At 46.5% G+C, this 21,452-nt stretch overlaps 1 protein-coding gene across 2 annotated transcripts; it reads right to left on the bottom strand.

Annotated features, from left to right (window-relative positions):
• Positions 1-1,579: 1,579 nt before the first annotated feature.
• On the bottom strand, positions 1,580-6,134 carry LOC100896830 (protein RoBo-1-like). 2 transcript variants are annotated; one of them, XM_017966730.4, is made up of 6 exons: positions 6,017-6,134; positions 5,721-5,811; positions 5,370-5,486; positions 4,755-4,892; positions 3,640-3,771; positions 1,580-1,910 (listed from the first exon to the last, which is right to left on the bottom strand). In XM_017966730.4, exons 2-6 carry the CDS (start codon positions 5,791-5,793, stop codon positions 1,720-1,722), a joined length of 651 nt encoding a protein of 216 aa, XP_017822219.1. In that variant the 5' UTR covers positions 5,794-5,811; positions 6,017-6,134; the 3' UTR covers positions 1,580-1,719. The 2 variants fall into 2 exon arrangements, with proteins under 2 accessions (XP_017822219.1, XP_035136629.1); XM_035280738.3 differs by having other exon boundaries at positions 5,370-5,483.
• Between the last annotated feature and the right edge of the window lie 15,318 nt (positions 6,135-21,452).

The following is a 21,452-nucleotide window of genomic DNA, read 5'->3' as shown; positions in this document are numbered from 1 at the left end:
GAAATCTTCCCTTTCAGGGAAACAACACGAATGACTCACGAGTTTCAGGGTGTTACTTGAGACTGTGCTTCTTAGATGGCAACTGGCAAGAAAACCCTTTTGGCTGGTCTCTGCCTTTTAGTCTCCACTCCTCTCGTTGCAGTTAAGATGGATTAGTGAGGACAGGCTAACAGGTGTACCCTAACCATTCGTATTTCAGAGAGCTAACATGTAGGCATTTATTTATTGCCCACATAATGGTCCACTGGGCATTCACAGTTGGGACACTACGTTAGGTGGATCTCCTCCAAGTAGCCACTTAAGGACCAGTCTTCTCTATACTGCGTCTTAGCCCTCCTCAGACAGAAAGTCCATCCCATGCAATCAACAGATACAGAAGAGCATAAAGGGCCATGTCTGAGAGGGTTCCGTAGATCCGGGTACTGGAGAAGGGAACTCACTTTGCCCACATATACAACGGATACAGAAGAGCATAAAGGGCCATGTCTGAGAGGGTTCCGTAGATCCGGGTACTGGAGAAGGGTACTCACTTTGCCCACATACAGCTCAAAAATTGCTGAGAGATGTGGTCTGGTGGCATCCCAGAAATTTGGAGAATCAGGGGTCCGTCTGAGCCCCCCACAGGATTGCTTAATTGTGGGATCAGCACCATGAGAACATCATGCAAGTTTGAATCCTGTAAAAGCTTTTCCTCGCCTGGCCCCCCACCTTTTCACAGACATTTATGAAACGTTGCTGTGGCTGCCACGGTTCCAAACTCTGCCTTGGGAGGACACAGCCCTCTTGGCTCTCAGTGTATGCACCTTCATCTTTTAAATTTGGCATTTAAAACAACCTTCACAGACCACCTCTGCCTGCATCCTTTATCCTGATACCCATCCATCTTTGAAAGAGGTATCCAGAGTATATGGCAAGAATTTCACACACAGGATTCTGAGGTCGGGGGAGAGTTCATTATACCTGTGACTTTACAGTCTGTGGGAAAGGACCCTCCTGGGACCTGAATGGTTCATTCAAAATAATTTTCCCTAGCAATGGGCAGCTAAGGATCAAGAGTGGGAATTGAGAATATCAGGAGGCCGGGCGCGGTGGCTCACGCCTGTAATCCCAGCACTTTGGGAGGCTGAGGCGGGTGGATCACGAGGTCAGGAGATCAAGACCATCCTGGTCAACATGGTGAAACCCCGTCTCTACTAAAAATACAAAAAATTAGCTGGGCATGGTGGCCTGTGCCTGTAATCCCAGCTACTCAGGAGGCTGAGGCAGGAGAATTGCCTGAACCCAGGAGGTGGAGGTTGTGTTGAGCCAAGATCACGCCATTGCACTCCAGCCTGGGTACCAAGAGCGAAACTCCATCTCAAAAAAAAAAAAAAGAAAAAGAAAAGAGAATATCAGGAAACACGTACCAGGATGTGTGGCTGAGGATACAGTGCAGTTCATACAAGACCGCAGCACAGGGAGTCGTATAGCTGCCATTTAGACTCCCCCCAAAATGTGCTTGGGTAGAAGGAGGAAGCCATTAGAAGAGTGAATGGGGTCTTTTTTAACCTAAAGTACAAACAAGTAATTACACACATACTTCTGGACATATCAGTTTTTTAATTCTCTGATGTTGTGGGTAGGCAGTGTGGGGAGGAAGACATTCAAGGTCTCCAACTTTTAAAGGTTTATAGAAGTGTTTGGAAATGTTTGTAGATGGGCTTGGAAGTGCCTAAGAGATCAAAGCAAGACTTTCAGCAGAAAGAGAGCAGTCAGAACTGATGAGATGATGGACGTCAGCCGGGGGCTTCCGCTACGGGCGTCCGTACAGAAGGTGCGGATTTTTATGTTATTTATCGCTTCCACATCCGTCAGGTTGCAGGCACTTTCAGTCGCACAACCCATGCCGAATATCGACTGTTGATTATTACCTGCAAAGAGAAAGACCCAGGGGTTAGACTTGTCTCTCACCTTGTCTCCCCTCCTCATCCACATCCTCAGGGCAACCTATATGCATCAATTGTGGAAGAAAAGGGTGTGCAGAGTGCCCCAGAATCCCTGACTTCTGCCTTCTGTATGAAGCATCAACAGTTGCACCAGCTCCAGCCAGGGACAAAGCCTTATTTCCCTCTGGTTCCAATATCTCTCCAGTTTGGGAGAGACCCCTAAGGGACCTTGCTATCTCAGATGGATGACTGAGACTGGGGCCTTTGGGTCCTGACTAAGGGAGGGATGGTTGATTTAGGGAAAAACACTAGCAAGAAGTCAGACCTCGTGCATTTGGCTAAAATATTTCTGTGCAACCTGTCCTCCTCCTTCCCTTTGCTCTCTTTGGAAAACCCAGAGTGAAATATTGCACATTCCTCTCAAGACTGTATCTCTTCTATCCAGGGCTCTGAGTTTCTTGGGAGATTAGCACTGTGAAATCGCATTCTATGCCTGTGCTATCCCCATAATAAGATGGAGTAGAGAGACTGCCTCACTTTCAACAGCTCCAACCCTCCTCTGTATCCTACGTGACATTACGTTTTTCTCAGTCACCTCAACACATCTAGACAAAGGGCCCTTCACCTGTTAGTGCTAGACCCTCCTTTGAGACCTTTCTCCCTTTCCCTCCAAAGAAAGCACAACACATCTCTTTTCCCAGTAAATTTTCTCTTCTATCATTTAATAGCTCTTAAAGCACCACTAATTCCAGGAAACCTCTGACAAATTATCAGAGGAGAACTGACAGTACCCATCCAACTGTACAGTACAGACTAGAAATAAAAATATTATGATTGAGTGGAACATGTGTCCTTCACCACAGATATACTTTGTCCCTACTGACGAAAATTACAAATCATTCCATAGATTTCAGAAGGACACCATGCAAAAATTAAATGCTTAATCATGGGGTTTGGTAATGATAATAACGGTAGTGATGAAAACAGCCAGAACTGAGGTGCCGTCACCCCTTCATTGCCAATGAGCCAAGAGTTGATTTCAGGACACCATAGTGATAACGTCCTCCTCAAGCCTAAGTCCTCGCTATGGGAAGCAATTGTGTTTTCTATTCTCCTCTCTTCCCTTTTCCTTTATTCTCCTTCCAGACCTTAGCAGGATAACCGAGCACCTGGCCCTGTAGCACACCTGGCTAGATGTGCTCATCGGCCTCTAAGATACTCCCCAGTGGTTCCCATCCCGTGGCATTTGTGCACTTGCACAGACCTCTCCCACGCTGTGTCCGACTTGATCTCTGTGTCACCAAGAGTACAAGTGGAAGCGATGATGTGTCACTTCTGAAATTAGATTATTAGAAGCTATAGCTCCTCCCTCTCTCCTGTTATCGCTTGTTCTGGGAGAAGCCAGCTGATATGTCATGATGTAACTCAGGCACCTCCGAGGCTCAGAGGAGAACAAAGGACTGCCAGCAACCACGTGAACTTGAAAGCAGACCCTTCATCCAAATGACCATAGCCCCTATGACACCTTAACTTCCACCTCATGGGAGACCTGAGCCAGAACCACCCAACTATGCCACATCCAGATTCCTGACACACAAAAACTGTAAAATAATAATGCTTTGTTGTTTTCAGCTCAAATTTTGGGGTAACTAGTTATCCAGCAATAAGTGGGTAATATACTACAGGAAAATGAACACCAAGATGCTATGGATACCTGAGCCTGTAAACACAACACAGCTTTTCTCTTCCCCTTGACAGGCGAGGGAAGTCTGTTTACAGATAGAATCACTTTCGCTGTAGCAGGTAGGACAGATAATGCCATTGGGATCTGAGGATTTCCGAGCCACTGAACGAAGAGAGAAAAATTTTATCTTAAGGAATAGGCAGATAAAATTAAAAAGAACATGGTTATTCTAGGATTTCTACACACACACACACACACACACACACAATTACAACGAGGATGCCATGGGAGGAGGGAGGAGGATTGTAGGTATTAGATGTTTCCATGTAAAGTAATTAAAAAAAATTTTTATAGGAACTCAGTGTTACTTTCCCTTTCCATGAATCACCCCCTCTCTGCCCTGGCTGGAGAAAAATATTTGAAGAATGGTAGAGAATATAAACTGTAGTTTAAGAAGATACTATTGATGGAGTGAGGAATTAAAGACATGAGGAAGCTGGGTGCGGTGGCTCACGCCTGTAATCCAAGCACTTTGGGAGGCCAAGGCAGGCAGATGACAAGGTCAAGAGATCGAGACCATCCTGAGCAACATGGTGAAACCGTGTCTCTACTAAAAAAATAAATAAATAAATACAAAAATTAGCTGGTCATGGTGGCACGTGCCTGTAGTCCCAGCTACTCGGGAGGCTGAGGCAGGAGAATTGTTTGAACCAGGGAGGCGGAGGTTGCGGTGAGCCGAGATTGCGCCATTGCACTCCAGCCTGGCGCCTGGTGACAAAGCAAGACTCAGTCTCAAAACAAAAACAAAAAAAAAAAAAAAAAAAAGGAGGGGAAGGGCAAATCTTTCAGCTGGAATAGGAGATAAAATTATTTAAGTCAACAGACTCACATTAATGGAAAATCCCCAGAACCAATCGCTGTCACCCACCATCGCTTAGTCTCCCCTGCAGGAGAGGGACTTCTATCGATGGTGCTCCACAAGGAGAGCTGCAGGAAGGACAGGCAATTGGCAAGTAACGTCAGTGGGTATCTCAGAAGCAGAGAGATGAACTGCGGGCAGGTTCTTAGAAGGCAGAGGCTAAAACCAGTGGATGGGGATCAGGAGCAGGAAGGGTAGGAGAGCACAGAGCTGGGCTGGTCCTCACCTTGGAAGTCCTCTTGGTTACAATTGTCAGTTTTGCAGCATTGATGGCCATACCCAAATGTGATCTTATCCCCCAGTGTTGCCGAGAAGAACAGTGGTTTACACTGGCTTGAACAGCCTTTCTGCAGGATGTGCTGCCCTGCGCAGAACCAAACCCCAAGAATTTTCTCTCTGAGGCACATAGGCAGTGATGCCCAATGGGCAGCCAGTCCCTACTCCATTGTCTTTAGTCTTTCCACTTCTCCAAAAGACTGCCCTGGCATTGGTCCATTTCACAGAATAAACCGGTGGAGGGACAATAGGTTAGAATTTGCTAAAAAGGAGTGTCATTCCTCAACGGTCCCCACTAGCTTGATGTATGGGCCCAGACCACCCAGACCTTTCCCTGGACACTCTGTTTGACACAGCACCCCATCCCTGCCACCTCCTGCCACCCCACTCTCCCAGCCCCATACTGGCAAGACATTATTTTAGGAAGAAAGGATGAACTAGACGATACATGAAGGAAGGAGGAAATACGTCAAGTTTCTTAACAAAGTAACCCTCTTACACTAAGTACCTCCTTTGTCTGCCCTGAGTGTCCAGCAGCTTGGGCAGGGTGGTTGGTGGGGCCTACCTGTTGATGTATTATTAAATTGTTTCCTGATGCTGAAGCAGATTTCAGTGTTCGTACAAGTGCGTGGTGTAGAGGTACATGCAGCATCAGCACAATCTACACATGTCAGACTCTCTACTGAAAGGAAATAAATATTGTTGAAAAAATAATTCAAGAATGAAAGCTGTCAAGTCATAGTTGATGTTTCCTATAGCCAGAGATCCCTGGGAATCAAAGTGCCATGACACCTGCTCCATGTGGGGCTGGATGGGTCTGGGGAGGCCCACATGGTCCACAGTTGCCCCCAAGGGACTTTATTGCCATCCTCACCCTCCAGGTCTTTGGGAGAAAGGGGCAATTGCTCATTCTTACCCACAGTACTGAAAACAAAAGTCGCGAAGGCACAGACGATGAGGAGACTCTTTAAGCTGGAGGACAGGGACATGATGGCTCCTTTGATACGCTGCAGAAAAGAGAATGGAGGAGAAAGGGCTACAGCAGGGCCCAGGCTCCTACTATCACATGTACTAGAAAGGTCTGGGCTGCTGCACTTCAAGGAAAGCACCTCCTTAGCTGAGGACGCAAATTTCTCAGTTTTGAAGTCACTGTACCACAAACAGGCAGCCACTCTGACACGGGTATTGCCAACCCACCCTGCAAATGCTCACCTTCAAGTATTTTGGATCTTCTTGTGGAGGGACTGCCTCTGAGATGGAGAAGAAGGCAAGTGTTCTTGCCTAGAGAGGGAAGACTTAGAAAATGAGGAGAATCCTGAAGGTGGACTATTCCTACCCCTTCCTTTCACTTACTTTTATAGGACTGTATTTCCAGTGGCCTAATAATTAACCACTGCAGACCAATATCATCTTGACACAAACCCAAGTGCAGTAGATTGCACTGGCCTAGGAAGGTACTGCAAGAACACCTGTTCTGATCCCCTAATGGAAAACTCTCAGGGGAAGAAGACTATTGTGAGCTTAGCAAGTAAGTCTGAAAAAAGAAAGAGTTAAGAACAGCTTGTTTGGGAGGCCGAGGTGGGTGGATCACGAGGTCAAGAGATCGAGACCATCCTGGTCAACATGGTGAAACCCCGTCTCTACTAAAAATACAAAAAATTAGCTGGGCATGGTGGCGCATGCCTGTAATCCCAGCGACTCGGGAAGCTGAGGCAGGAGAATTGCCTGAACCCAGGAGGCGGAGGTTGCGGTGAGCCGAGATCGTGCCATTGCACTCCAGCCTGGGTAACAAGAGCGAAACTCCGTCTCAAAAAAAAACAGCTCGTAATTCATAACTGCCTGGTCATATGTTCTTCAGCAACAATTTTAATGCTGGGTCTCACATAGGTATTTATCAAGAACCAGCTCCACAAATGGACACACAAAATGCAAGTGCTGTTGTAGCAGAGATGTTGACAGAACTAGAGATTCCTGTGGAAGACCCCAAACAACAAATCTCTTCTAGAATTAAGTGTCGCTGGCGGGGGCGGGGGGAACTGCCTCTCTTTCAAAGAAATAGCATGCTTCCTTGTTTGAATAATATGAACTATGAACCCTTAGATAAAAGAGTTTTGGCCACCAGAAAGCTCAGAGTTGTATTTCATACATGATTTCTCTAATGGCCTCCTCCTGTCCTTGTATGTTGGTATGTTCATCTTTTTGAAGACTACTTGTCACCATTCAAGGGCCAGTAGAGATATTAGCAGTAGGTCCACTTGTAAAAGAACATGACTAGGAGAAAGTGGTCATCGTGGTGGGGGGTGGAGGCGGTGGTTTGCAGCACCTTTGGGCCTGTTGTGTGAGCTGTAAAGAACAGTCCAAAGTCTCACTCCCTGGGTTTTGTGGGGATTAAGGAGACGGAATGTCTTGGGCCCACAGCCACTATCATTGTCCACCTGTTTCTCAGGGGTAATTCTCAGATCTCCTTCTCATGAGATCCATCCCTTCCGTTCTTCTCCCATAATCAACTCTTATGACCTGCTTATATTTCTCTAGACAAGGAACTGGGAATCTCCCTCGGCCCCATTTTCCTTCTCCCTCTGTCTTTCTTTTCTTGCTAATCTGTTGTTAGGGCATAAGCTCTATCCTAGGCTACTCGTTTGAAATGGGAGACAAGGGAGATAAGATAAACACCTTTATAAGCAAACGTTGAGAATTTGTTATTACAACATATGTCATTCTTCATTGGTATCTATGGACAAGTCAATATTTCTAGCCATAAAAGGCAATAAACCCTCCTGCAGGCACTGAAATGCTGATTGCACAGTCTGACAGTTCAGGATATGGTGGTTATTCTCTACAGCGGGCAGGAAGGGGCCTCCCGGTGTCTCCTTCAGCTGAAGAAGAAGGTGTCAGGCCTGCAGGAGAGAAGCAACAGGGCTGTCCAGGTGCCTCTGAGGCCAAGGCATGGAGGAGCAGGAGAGGGACAGGACCAGGACAGAGGCGGAGATCAGCAGGGTCTCCCTGGAATCCCTGCTGAGGCGCAGCACGATGCCAAGAAGCGATGCAGGGAACTTAGCAGGTTCTTGTTTATTGAACAATGTCGATTAAGAATTTCAGAGGAGACAGAAACAGGAGCTCAGAGAAGGCCAGAGGACTCACAAATCCCTCAGACATGGTTAGGGTAGAAGAGGCCCTTCAAATGTGTCAGGAAATGTCAGCTTCCATTCCAGACAGAACTCTTCTCAGGCCCCAGAAAATGACAGAGCCAGGACTTGCTAGACAGATTCCGGCAGTCATTCTAAACATTCTGTCACCAACTCTCCTTTCAAAGAAGATGTATGGACTTCCCCAACCTAGGAAGGAATCCCAGACTCCCTGCCTTGTGGAACTTCGTGAGCTATCTCCTCTACCACCAGCCTGTCCCACCCTACCTGCTTAAAAACTCATCTTGCCAGGGGTTGGAGGAAAAGCCTGCAAAAATCCTGCTATGTCATGGCGTGAGAACTCAGGAACGGTCAGGGCTCTGCAGCTTTTCCTTCTTGAAGGCAAGTTTTCAGGAAATGGCAAAGATGCATTTCAGACTCTGAAATTCAGGTTTCATTTTCTATAACCCAACCCAAGCAGAGACAAATCTATCTGATACCCAACCAAGGACGACATGCAGCCCCATTCCAACTTTCTCCTGTTCAACCTCCATCATAACCTCAAGATAACAGAGAAAAACCTTGTCTCTTGCTCTCTTTAGAAAGATGGAAAATATCACTTTACCTGGAGAGGGGCTGGTTGTGTGCAGTGAGAAGAGGCTTTGGAGTGAGGCCTGTCTCTAGCTCTGCCACAGAGCACTGTGTGAACCTGGACACGCTGTCCCACTAGTCTGAGCCCCAGTTTCAGGAAAGTGCAGGGAAGATGGCAGTGCCTACTTCTCAGGGTGGGAGTGGAGACCATGCATGCCCGTCGCAGTGCAGGCATATAGCAGTGGACTTCCCTTGTCCATGTTAGCAACATGTGAGCAAATATCAGCAACAGTTTGTGGTTGGTGTAGCAAGGTCAATGGGGCCAGTCCACCTGTTGGAATGCTCTGCAGACGCCAACATGGATGTGAAATGGGAGCAGAAATATAAAGTGACTGCACGTCTTGTGTTTTTCCTCTACCATCTCAACTGAGGACATGTCTCACAGGGTGACCAGATGCCCAGAAGCCCCCAGAGGCTTGGATCCCCAGACTGGAGACTCCCATGGAGTCCTGTGTGTGCTTGTGTAGAAAGAAAGACAGCATCTTCATTTTTACTGACTTCTATCTGAAATGTAGCTTTCCTTCCATAAAAATGGAGCCCACGAACCACAGCAAAACCACCTCCCAGTAGCCATCATTGAGGTTTCCTTATGATGTGGCCTCCTCAGATATCTGAAAGCATCCTTGGTCTTCATGAGCTGCTCTGGATTATTTCCTTATCAGTCCCCCTGATAGCTCTTGGTATCTAGTACTAGTCCACATGCTGAGAAGGGGTTCATAGGGTCCACAGCATGGTCCAAGGCTATGCATTTTACGGTTCTTTCTTTCCTTGGCCCATTAAACCTCTCCCCTTTTTTTCTAGTTTCACTTACCTATGAATTCTGACCAGCTGAGGTGGCTAAAAATAAGGATTGTTTCTGGCAGATGAATGTCAGGCCAGGAAGCCAGACTTACAGTGTAGTCTTGGTTAAACATTTGCTAGTTACATCCACCAAACTGCTGCAGTGCCATGATGCTGGATGCCTGCCTGGGCTGGCTGTCAGTGTGGCCTGGAGGGTAGGGAACCAGCCCCCATACCCAACCAGTGGGCACCCCGAGTTCGCTGGCAACAAAGGAATGAGAAAAAGATTAAGAATGAAAGTGGGATCGGGGACCATCATTTGTACTGGAGCAGTGAACGCCCCGAGCTCCGGTTCCCACAGTATTTGTTGGTTACAATGACCCTGAGCCGTCAGCAGATGGTGGGGTGAAGTTGAGGTGATGGTGGGGAGGGGTGGTACGAGGGTGGAGCATTCGTCGGTGAACAGGAACTGGCGGGTCGTTCTAAAGACTGTAGCAGTGGCAGCTTTGTGGGAAACTTTGAAAAGCAGAAGCATGTGGTTATTATCTACAGACTGCATTCTAGGCACAGCTGGAGGAAGTGCGTCTCACAAGGAGCCCACAGGTCTGGTTACTTTGTGATGCTACAGAAGGGGTGTTAGGCCCCTGAGCATGTGATGCGCCGTGGCAGAGTCAAGGCCACTCTGCACCGGGAACATGAGGCTTAGGGCAGTTTGCCTCGCGACAGGCCTGACGCAGTTTGCCTCTGTTCCCAGTACTTGTAACCATTTTTTGTGGGCACTCTGTAAGCCCTTCCTCCATTGCCATTCCCCCAACACTGAGCCTGAAGTGCAGGCCAGGGTCGGAGAGGAGGGATAGTCAGGCAGAATGAACAGTTTCGCTGATACTGGTCAAAAGCCAGCATGTGCATCACTCATGTCACATGGAGAATAGAATGTCACAGATACTAAATTTGGGACAGTCCCGCTCCGTGCCAACTTCCTACTTCCCCAAACAGACCCTGAGCAAATTCTCTGTGGCCCAGTGAGCACAGACCTGGGCTTACCTGTTGTTACTGTGGTGAAGCTGCCAGCAGCCCACCCGGGGTCGCCATTCCGGAAGAAAAGCAGAAGAGAGCCCGAGACACTCACGGGGAACATGGGTATGCACTGTCTGTGATTGATCGCCTCCCACACCTTGTGGCTTCACAGCCAGCCCGCAGATCTCCCTGTGGGTGTCCCACTCTCTCCGGGCAGCTGAGATCATTCTTGGAACCAGAAGCAACATTCTTCTCCATGTTCCAGATGAAAGCACTCCCTGCGGGCACCGTGGCCTCCCTCCCATCAACCCAGCTCCTGGGTTTGCTTCTGAAAGTGGCACCCTCCCTGTTCTCCCAGTCACTCACAAAGATTTTCTGCTTGACCAAATTCTGCTTCAGGTTCTCTCTGAGCTCTCTGCTCTACTGGGCCCTGACTTTTGGGCTTCCTTCTGTATTGGTTTTGCCTTGTCCAGTTTCAGCAAGAATCCCGCTAAGTCCATTTAACCACCTTCAGTATCCGATCATGCTTGCGATCTGATCAGATTCCTCATTCTCCATCAGCCCCAAGGTGATGTCTATCTTCAGCAAGAATCCAGTTAGTTTCCCTCTGCCAGAATCCCCTTTACACAATGTTTCTTCTTAGCAGTTTTCCAGCCACTGACTCCCAACCTTCTCCTTGGCTGTTAATGCCGATTTTCCGACGTCGTATTTGGAGTTGAGCCCTATCTCCCTTCCCCGCTGCAGAAGCCTGTTGTGCTGGTCCCTACACCTGCTGCCATGGCCTCCCTTGAATAAAGTCTTTCTTACCATCTTCAGTAACACAGAATACTTTTTGTTCTCTAGCACCATTCTATTTCTCTGCCCCTGTTTCCTCCTACATAAAGTTGTCCCATTCCACTTCTTAGCTCTGTGTGAGGAGCTCACTGAGAACAGCTCCCAGCTCTAGCAGACCATCTCCACGTTCATTATCTTTATCCCCACAGATCAGGCAGCATTTCCCTTAGAGCATTTGCTTCCTGAAAGGTCCCTGGACTGTTCCACAGGTCGGGTGAAGATGCCAGCATAGACCAGCTGGACACCAGGCTACAGGGCAGCCACTGAGATACAGTCAATAAGAGAAGGTGGTAGCCCATTTCCCCAGACATACCATGGTCTTGTCCTGTGACCCGGGGGAGCCTCAGTCTGGAAGGGAGGCTCTGACCCTTTGGAACCCCAAAAAGTTCCTTCCTAGAATGAAGTCCTTCTCCTTTTGAAAGACTCCCTCTGGTCAGAGAAGCCAGTGCCTGAACCATGAGTCCTCAGTGGCCTGAGTAACAGGAAGGAAGCACTTTGCTCCATGGTAGGAGACGCCTGACCTGATCGGCCAGGATGCCAGGGCTGGGCCTCTGAGGGCTGGATGGCGATGTGGTGATGCTCGTGCCAGGTTTGCAGTAGGACCTGGCTTACCTGCAAAGCTGAACATCCAGGCAGGGGAACCAGCCCGGTGACTGCCCCATTCCTAATGGACAGCGGGTTCTGAGGAAGGGCTGGGGGAAAGGCAGAGGAAGGAGCAGAGTGATGGGGACCCAACCCAGTCAGAGCTACTAACAAAGACGGGAGGGCTTCCTAGGGTTCAGTGGGAGATGAGCACCCAGCCCCTGGTTGGGGCTTTCAGATTCAGGCTGGAAATACCCAGGGCAGACGGGGACAGCAGCAGCAGAACAGTGAGGCTACAGAACGCAGAAGTCAGGTGAGGTCAGTGAGCACTGTCAGGGCAGGAAACAGGCTCAGGAGGGAGCAAGTGTCCTGTGTGCCCCTGACCGTCAGAGGTCATGCTACAGGACACTGGGTGTGATCCATACGCTCAGGTCACCACGTGACTCCTGGCCTTTCTTTCTTTTTATTTCTTCCTTTCCCCATTGAGTTTGCATATCTGCTGTCTCAGAAAGGCATCTGTACAGAAGCGACTCTGGGTCCAGCCCTAAGCCCCTCGATGCCTCTCTATGCTGGGTCAGGCAGCATAGAGGGTGAGGAAGTGTGAGCACAGGAAATGGCAAAGATCTATTTCACACTTGGAAATTCAGCTTTCATTTTCTGTAACCTTAAACCGACCCAGGCAGAGAAAAATATATATGATACCCGACCACCAGCAAGCTGCAACCTCATTCCAACTTTCTCCTGTTCAGCAGGGAACCCCCTTGCTACACTGGGTCAGGAAGCACGGGGGTGAGGAGGTGTGAGCACAGGGGTGGCAAGCAGGTGGGCACTGCCCTCGGGAGCTTCTCCTCTCAGGCCCCGTGTGAGCCGCCGAACACAGGGCTCCAAGCCTGATGGGAGGCCACCGGCCGAGCACAGGGCTCCAGGCCTGATGGGAGACCATGGTCCCCACCATGGTCCAGCAAGATGTCAACGCAGGCTCAGGCTCCTTGCTGCCTCCTTGCTGCCTCCTTGCTGCCTGCTTCTCCTCTCTGTTGCCACCCTAACTGCTGTTCTTTCTCTCCAGCTTCTCCTCCTTCTCTAAGGTACCATCTGCTCCTCTGATGAGGAAAACACTGAAGCAGAAACATTAATGGCAGCAGAGAGGAGGCCAGCAGCGTGGAGCAGCGGATGCCCACCCAGCAGTCAGGAGCAAGGCGCCCCGATGAGGAGCAGAGGAAGGACACAGGCTGTGAGTGCCTCCTTGGGTTCTGTTGGCTTTGAACTTTCTGAAGTTTTCCAAGGTGCTTCGTCACTTTTGTTGCCTTTGAAGCCGAGAGGCTGGTTCCTGGAAGTTCTGCCACTGCCTGCTGGCTGCGATGTTACAAGGCTCATCTGTTCCTGAGCTGAGTGTGGTGGAGGCCTGATTGCAAGTCTCACCACTACTCACCAGTCAACTAGGTCCACGGTGTTGAGAGTGGTCAGAGAACATCTCCTTCCCAGCCCAGGGGCCTCGGGGTTAGGCAACCTGAGTTTGCATTTCGATTCTGCTGTGTGGCCCTAGTCTAGCTACTCAACCTCTCTGCACCTTGGTTTCCTCGAATATAAGATGGGAGTGATATCATAGGGTTGTGTGAGGCTTAAATGAGTTAACCTGTATAAAACACTTAGAGCAAAGAACACCTGGATTACAGAAGCTCTCAACGAGTGTTGGCTACCATTATCATGTATTAAGCACCTACTGTGTACCAGCAATTTTAAGCAACAGTGAACAGGCATAGACTTTATTTCAAAGAAAGTGGGTGAGAGAGGAGGCAGACAGGAAAGCAGGCAAAGAGGTCACCGAGTGACAAGGGACATGAGAAGCCATAAAAAGGGCCCTCACCCACTCTGGGCACAGGAGGGTCTGCAGGACGAGGGGCCCAGGAGTCCTGGCCATGCACCCACAGCCAGCTAAGCTAAGTATGTTTGTGAAGAAAGAGAGGTAAGGACCCAGCTGGATCAGCTAGATTTAAGCTCTCAGGGGCCAGGTTGAGAGCCTGGCCATGTTCCAGGGGTAGGACTGATGCCAGCTATACGTGTAGCTCTGAGACACCGGACCCTGAGTCAAACCCTCCCCAGTGGGAGAAGCAGGTGGGCCTCTCCCGGGGGCTCTGAGGCTCAGCAAGGCCCCTCCAGAGATGAGAGGCAAGAGAGCACCCAGGGAGAGTCACTTTCCACGAGTCAGAGATGTCCAGGGCCCGGCTGAGTCAAGAGCAGGGCCCGGCTGAGTCAAGAGCAGCACCGGGCACGGACGGCTCCTCTGGGAGCCCAGAGCTTTCTCATCTCGGCAAGGAGGTTAGACTGGAGACCCCTGTGGGTGAAGGGTACTGAGAGCAGGATGCAGGAGTTGGGAGTGTAGAGAGAGAAGAGCCAGGCCCACGTGGAGGGCCCTGGGGACCTGCAGAATGCCTGGCCCTGCCTCCACTGTCCTCACCGACTTGCCATTCTAGCCCTTATTATTTTACAACCCCTGGCACAGCATAGGAGGCTTCATCTGAAGGTCTGAACAACTGCCAATTATCCTCAGAAACTGAAAGCCAAGTATCAGCAGGTCACAGGCGGGTCAAGGCAGGGAGCAGTTTCAGCCTGGAGAGCTTTCACTTTTACTTACCAACTACCAGTCTTCCGTAAGGACTATTTGTCTAGGCTTTGACCATTTGTGTATTAACATCTTAATGTCTTTTCTTAGCATTTTATGACAGTTATACATGTATATGAACTTACATATGTATATAAAACATATGTAAACACATATTATAACTTCTATATAAAGATGTCAATTTTATCATATTTACTGTTATTTGGTTCAAGTTCTATCATTTAACATTCCATTTGGGAGATTTTTTGTTCTGGTTAAGATGCCATTAGTTTTGCTATAAGCACATCTTGTAGCTTTTCCCAGCTGTGGGCTCCATGGCATAAGATTTCCATCTGTTGAGTTCACGCTTGCATCTCTAGCACATGTGATGGTGATACCTAGTCAGTGCTGGGTAATTTTTGTTGGTGAATGATTATTATTCTTGATCCAAGAATGGCAATTTTATATTGTTTGAGGCTTTCTCTTTAACTCTTAAAACATGGAAAACAACATGGAGTACTATGTGGTGATAGAGTTAAACTTTAGGGCCCACATTTCTTGATTACAGACTTTTAATAGAAATCAGCTGTCAAAAAACTAGGCCGGCATGGTGGGGACACCTGTAATCCCAGCTACTCAGGCTGAGAATCGCTGGGACCCAGAAGGCAGAGGTTGCAGCCAGCCAAGACAGCATCACTGCACTCCAGCCTAGACAACAAGAGCGAAACTCCATCTCAAAAAAAAGAAATGAAGAAATCAGTTGTCTAACCCCAAAGACTAATGAGGCAATATGCCATAGTCAACATAAACTTTTTATTTCCGCTAAAGCCACTGAGAAGATGAACAGGTCGTGCAGAACCAGCCACAGTCCTCATCTCCTCAAGTCCTCTTCTGTCTCTAGAAACGTGTGCACGCAGGTGTTGACAGGCTTGTTTTCACTCGTGATCACCCTCCCCAACGTAAAGCAATCGGTAACCCTTCTGCAGCTTCCCGGTCAGTGGTTCCCAACTCAGCACAGAAAAGCACTTTCAAAATTGCATTTTCTGACCTAAAGTTCCACCAGTTGGGTGTCCCCAGTCTTTGAATTTTCAACTCTTCTAAACATTTCTGATTGTGGTGTAGAAATAGAACATATTTGGCAGTTCATGCAGCCAACTTTTACACATTGGAGCAACTAACAGAAGCATGTAAACTAAGCATTATTGGTTGTTATGACTCAATGTTGCCCCTAAAAATTTATGTCTTGAAGACCTAACCCCCAGTACCTCAGAATGTGACTCTATTCGTGTTACTGGAAGAAGGCTCTTGAGTGACTTGTCCAGGTCCTTGGCATTTTGAACAAAGAATTGGACAAAATGCACAAAGTAACACAGGAATGAAGGGTCAGAAGCAGGGATTTATTGAAGCGAGAAAGCAGGCCACAGGGTGGGCGCGGGCCCGAGCAAGCGGCTCAAGGACCCATTTACAAAGTGTTCCGGGTTTTAAGTACTTCTTTCTGAAGGATTTGCTCCGTGGCTAAAGGCTGAGGGGAGCTGGTGCCCTGTGCAGATGAAGGGACGGTCCCTGCTTGGCCCACAGCCAATCCAAGGCCCTCTCCCTTTCCACGTGAGCCTTGGTGGAAGCGGGAGGGTTGCAGGAAGAGTAGCCTCTGATTCTTTGTTATCGGTGTGGGAAGACGGAGATTTTCTTTTCTTTTTTTTTTTTGAGATGGAGTTTCGCTCTTGGTACCCAGGCTGGAGTGCAATGGTGCGATCTTGGCTCACCGCAACCTCCGCCTCCTGGGTTCAGGCAATTCTCCTGCCTCAGCCTCCCGAGTAGCTGGGATTACAGGCGTGCACCACCATGCCCAGCTAATTTTTGTATTTTTAGTAGAGATGGGGTTTCACTATGTTGACCAGGATGGTCTTGATCTCTTGACCTTGTGATCCACCCGCCTCGGCCTCCCAAAGTGCTGGGATTACAGGCGTGAGCCACCGTGCCTGGCCTTAATCCTTTCCCTTTTTAAGCTACTTAAGAAAGGTAATACCTTCAAATAATATATCAGTTCACACCTGTATTTCCAGCACTTTAAAAGCAATACCTTAGAATAATACATCAGCTCATGCCTGTAATCCCAGCACTTTGGGAGGCCGAGGTGGGTGGATCACAAGGTCAAGAGATCGAGACCATCCTGGCCAACATGGTAAAACCTCGTCTCTACTAAAAATACAAAAATTAGCTGGGCGTGGTGCTGGGTGCCTGTAGTCCCAGCTACTCAGGAGGCTGAGGCAGCAGAATCATTTGAACCCATGAGGCAGAGGTTGCAGTGAGCCAAGATCACGCCACTGTACTCTAGCCTGGAGACAGAGCAAGACTGTCTCAACAACAACAAAAAAACAATGATTAGATGAAACCATTGTCTAGATAACGCTCCTTTGCCGATTCTTTTCTTGGCACTCAGAAATGCCAGCATTCCCTGAAGACCTGCAGTCCCCATCCAGGGAGAGGCACAAAAACATGAAAATTATTAGTTTGTCACGTTGTACACTGAGTTTTCTGGTGGGTGGTTTTTATCTTCTTTAGGAAAGCTTAAAACAATATATATTTCATCCTACTGACAGAGTTAAGCTTGCTTCATCTGCTTAGTGTCCTGAAGAAATTTCCCAAGAGATTACAAGAAAATGTAGTTTCAACACCAGCAATGGCAGCAATATCCACAACTTGTTATGGAGATTTTATAAGCTTTTCTGTTTGAAAATCAGTTTCTAAAAATGAATTGGTTGCAATAAGGGAATGATAATTCTGCTTACATAGGGCAGTAGAGGAAAAGCTGGAAAAAGAACACAAGCAAACTTGAATGTTGATGCAGTTTTATTCATTCAGCAATTTATATAAAGATATAAATAGGAAGAGCCTATTTATAGGCCTGCCACCACCACCACCAGCACCCATGCATGCCACCCTTGGGATGAAGACTGATAGCAGAGGGATGCAAAATAATATTTCATGCAACTGGAAATCAAAAGCCTACAATAATAGCTATACTTATGTCAGACAAAATAGAGTTTAAGTCAAAACTACATAAAAATAGACAAAGAAAATCATTAAATGATGAAGAAATAAATTTAGCAAGAAAGTATGACAATTATAAATATATACACACCCAGCACTGGAGCACCAATGTAAAGCAAGTACAGTTAGAGCTCTATTATTTATTTATAATGCAAAACAACTGCAATTAAAGACAGAAATAGACCCTCAATGTAATAATAGTTGGAGAATTTGTGAAAGAAAAATAAATCTCGGGGCCCCAAAATCACTAAGCTAAAGGGAAAAGTCGAGCTGGGAATTGCTTAGGACAAACTTGCCTCCCATTCTATTCAATCACTCCTCTGCTCACTGAGATAAATGCACATCTCATTGCATTTAGCCTTTGGAGGGGCTAATCAGAAACTAAAAAGAATGCAAACATTTGTCAGTTACCTACCTGAGACCTGGAGCTCCCTCCCTCCTGCAAGTTGTCCTGCATTTGCTTCTAGTTATCCTGCCTTTCCAGACTGAATGGATGTTCAGCTTACATCTGCTAATTGAGGTCTCCTGTCTTCCCAAAATGTATAAAGCCAAACTGTGCTCTGAGCACCTTGGGTGCATATCATAAGGACCTCCTGAGGCTATGTCATGGGTATGCATCCTCAACCTTGACAAATAAACTTTTTAAATTAACGGAGACCTGTCTCAGATATTCAGGGTTCGCATTCTGTTAACCATGGAGGGATTCTGAATGGAGATGCCCCTTAAAGTTTGACACCTCCTGACATTGCTTGGTACCAGCATGAGCTAACTTTATGGCTCAAGCCAATAGGACAATTTGCTGAGGTCTGGGAGCAACCCCTCTAGATGATACAAGAGCTAGAAAAAAAATATTTAGGCAGTTAGTGAGGGTAAGAGAGTCCTCAGCAAGGTTTGCCTTTTAATAAAAAGCAGCCCCAAATCATTTCTCTTCTAACAAACAGCAGCCTGAAAAATCAAACTGCAGACAGAAAAGCAAGCTAGAATCCTGCGTGGGTGAGTGCCGGCAGCTGTGCCAATGGGAGAAGGCACCTGAGGGCCAGGCATGCTCAACATGAAGGCTCCATCTTCCCTTTCTTTGTCTACTACATGTACAGAAAGGAGCAGATAACATGGAGCTGGCCAGGAGAGGACCCATCTGCATAATAACAGATGAGGTGGGGCAGCCAGCTTTTTTGTGTACTATGTAAATGGCACAGCTGGTCCTACCAAGGGTCTCTCATCCCCTATGTAAATCAGACTATGCCTCCTCAAGCCCACCCATAAAACTTCACGCATTTCACCACGAAACCAGAAGACCCACTCGAGAGCCTTCTCTCTCTGGAGAGTTTTTTCTTTCTCTAGTCTATTAAACTTCCACTCTTAATCTCACTCTCGTGTGTTCGTGTCCTTGATTTCTTTGGTATCAAGCAGCAAACCTTGGGTATTACCCCAGATAAACAATGCTGCTTCACAGAGAATACCTGATCTCCCAAAATTTCGTTGAGATCTAAAGTTTATTTGCCGTACAACTCAATTTTTTGAAGTTTTACTTGCTTCCAACAAGGAAGGCAAGATTCCTGCTTCCATGATGATGGAGGGCAGCTAACTCCTTTATGGAGTTTAAGCGCATGCCCACCAGGGAAGATGAGTTTCAGTTTTTATCCCAACTGCAGGATGGCAGAGAGCTGTCTTCAGGTGGAGACTCGTCCCTAAGTAAGCTAAAGGGAGAGATAGACCCTCAATGTAATGACAATTATAAATTGTCTTAATTTCTCTCTACCAGTAGAGTGTTCAGTAATCATATTGGGGTTGTTTCTTCCAGACTTTCTTCCATCGGATTTGACTGATTCTACCTGACTGGGTCAAATCTGAATGAGAATTCCAAATTATGGGTAACAAAACCTCTCTACTTTGGCTAAAATGCCTCTCCACTGCAAAGAAAGGGTGAAAAACAAACACACACGCTTGGTTTCAGAGTTTGCTTCCTGTCCTAATAAACAAATATTTTTTCATTTTATTTTCTTTCACACTATACCTCATCTTCAGGCCAGGTAGAGGAAGCCGATCAAAATAAACTGCAATCCTGAATGCAGGGCCAGCAATGAAAGCTATTCAGCTCCTTAAGGCCGTGGCCTATCACAGAAGACGTGGGCGTGTGAGATTTTAAGAGGTGATTAGAGATAAATAAGTTTAGTTTCTCTATAAATTAATCCTTAACGTCAAAGTCACACTGATGCAAGACCAACATATGGACCCCTGTGTCAGATTAACAAGGTTTTCTTGAAGCATTAACTGACTCTTTAATACAGGTTATAAAAATTATAAGAGGCTTGTGGAAGTTATATCTTATGATTAGGGCTAAAATTGTATAGATTGTTTATAAAATATCAAGAAACAAATTTAATTGGCTTAATGCTGTTTTTATTAGGGGTTATTGTTTGGAAAATTGAGTCTCCTCTCTCAAAGAACCGAGGTTTTCACCTGTGTTTGAAATCCTTGCGTTATCACTTTAGTTAAGTGAATGACTTATTTTACAATGACCTGTAACACCAAGTGTTTTAAATTTTTGATATTTGACAAACTTTCCAAAATCAAGATATAAATTATGTCTTTTTCTGACCTAATTAATCCTTGTGGAGTTAAAAATGTGCGTTGAATATTTGTTTCTGCCTTCTCTGTTCTGGTCCATTGGTCTATTTTTCTGTTTTCATTACACCACTATGCTGTTTTGGTTCAGCTTACAAGTGAGGTGGTCTGATGAGTCCAGCTTTGTTCTTTTTTTCTCAGGATTGCTTTGGCTGTTTTGGTTTTTCATGGTTTCATATGAATTTAAGAATTGCTTCTTCTGTATCTGTGAAGAATGTCATTTGTATTTTGATAAGGATCGCATTGAATCTGTAGATTGCTTTGAGTAGTACAAATACTGTAATAATTATAATCCTTCCAGTCTATGAACATGGGATATTTTTCCATTTGTTTCTGTGTTCTCTTCAATTTCTTTCATTAGTGTGTTACAGTTTTTATCGTAAAGCTCTTTCAACTCTTTGGTTAAATTCATTCCTAGGTGGGGTTTTTTTGTAGCTCTTATAAACTGCTTTCTTGATTTTTTTCAGATTGTTCACCATTAGCAAATAGAAATACTACTGATTTTTGTATGTTAACTGTGTATCCTGCTACTTTACTGAGTTCATTTAGCAATTCTAACAGTCTTTTTTTTTTTTTTTTGAGACGGAGTTTCACTCTTGTTACCCAGGCTGGAGTGCAATGGCGCGATCTCGGCTCACCGCAACCTCCGCCTCCTGGGTTCAGGCAATTCTCCTGCCTCAGCCTCCCGAGTAGCTGGGATTACAGGCACGCGCCACCATGCCCAGCTAATTTTTTGTATTTTTAGTAGAGACGGGGTTTCACCATGTTGACCAGGATGGTCTCGATCTCTTGACCTCGTGATCCACCCACCTCGGCCTCCCAAAGTGCTGGGATTACAGGCGTGAGCCACCACGCCCGGCCTCTAACAGTCTTATATTCTCTAAATATAAGATCATGTCATCTGCAAACAAGGACAATTTGACTTATTTTTTTTTTCTAATTTGGATGTCCTTTATTTCTTTCTCTTGTCTAATTGCTGGGGCTAGAACTTCCAGCACTGCATGGAATAAAAGTGATGACAGTGAACACCCTTGTCTAATACCAGATCTTGGAGGAGAGGCTGGATGTTAGCTGAATGTTAACTGTAGCATTGTCATATATGACCTTTATTGTTTTGAGGTGTGTTCCTTCTATACCCCATTTGTTAAAGGTTTATCATGAAAAGATAATGTAAGTATGTTAAGTGAAATAAGCCAGGTACAAAAAGATAAATATTGCATGTTTTCACTCATGTGGGAACTAACAGAGTTTATCTTATGGGTATAAAGAGTAGAATGGTGGTTAACAGAGATTAGTAAAGGTAGGGGGAGGTTGGTTAATGGATAACAAAAATACATTTCAATAGAATGACTAAATTCTTGTGTTCAATAGCCCAGTAGGCTAT

The sequence above is a fragment of the Callithrix jacchus genome, chromosome 19 (assembly GCF_049354715.1).
Source record: "Callithrix jacchus isolate 240 chromosome 19, calJac240_pri, whole genome shotgun sequence".
In the NCBI taxonomy this organism is placed as follows: domain Eukaryota; kingdom Metazoa; phylum Chordata; class Mammalia; order Primates; family Cebidae; genus Callithrix; species Callithrix jacchus.
Note: the sequence above shows the minus strand (reverse complement) of the source record. Positions and strands in the feature narration are given on the sequence as shown.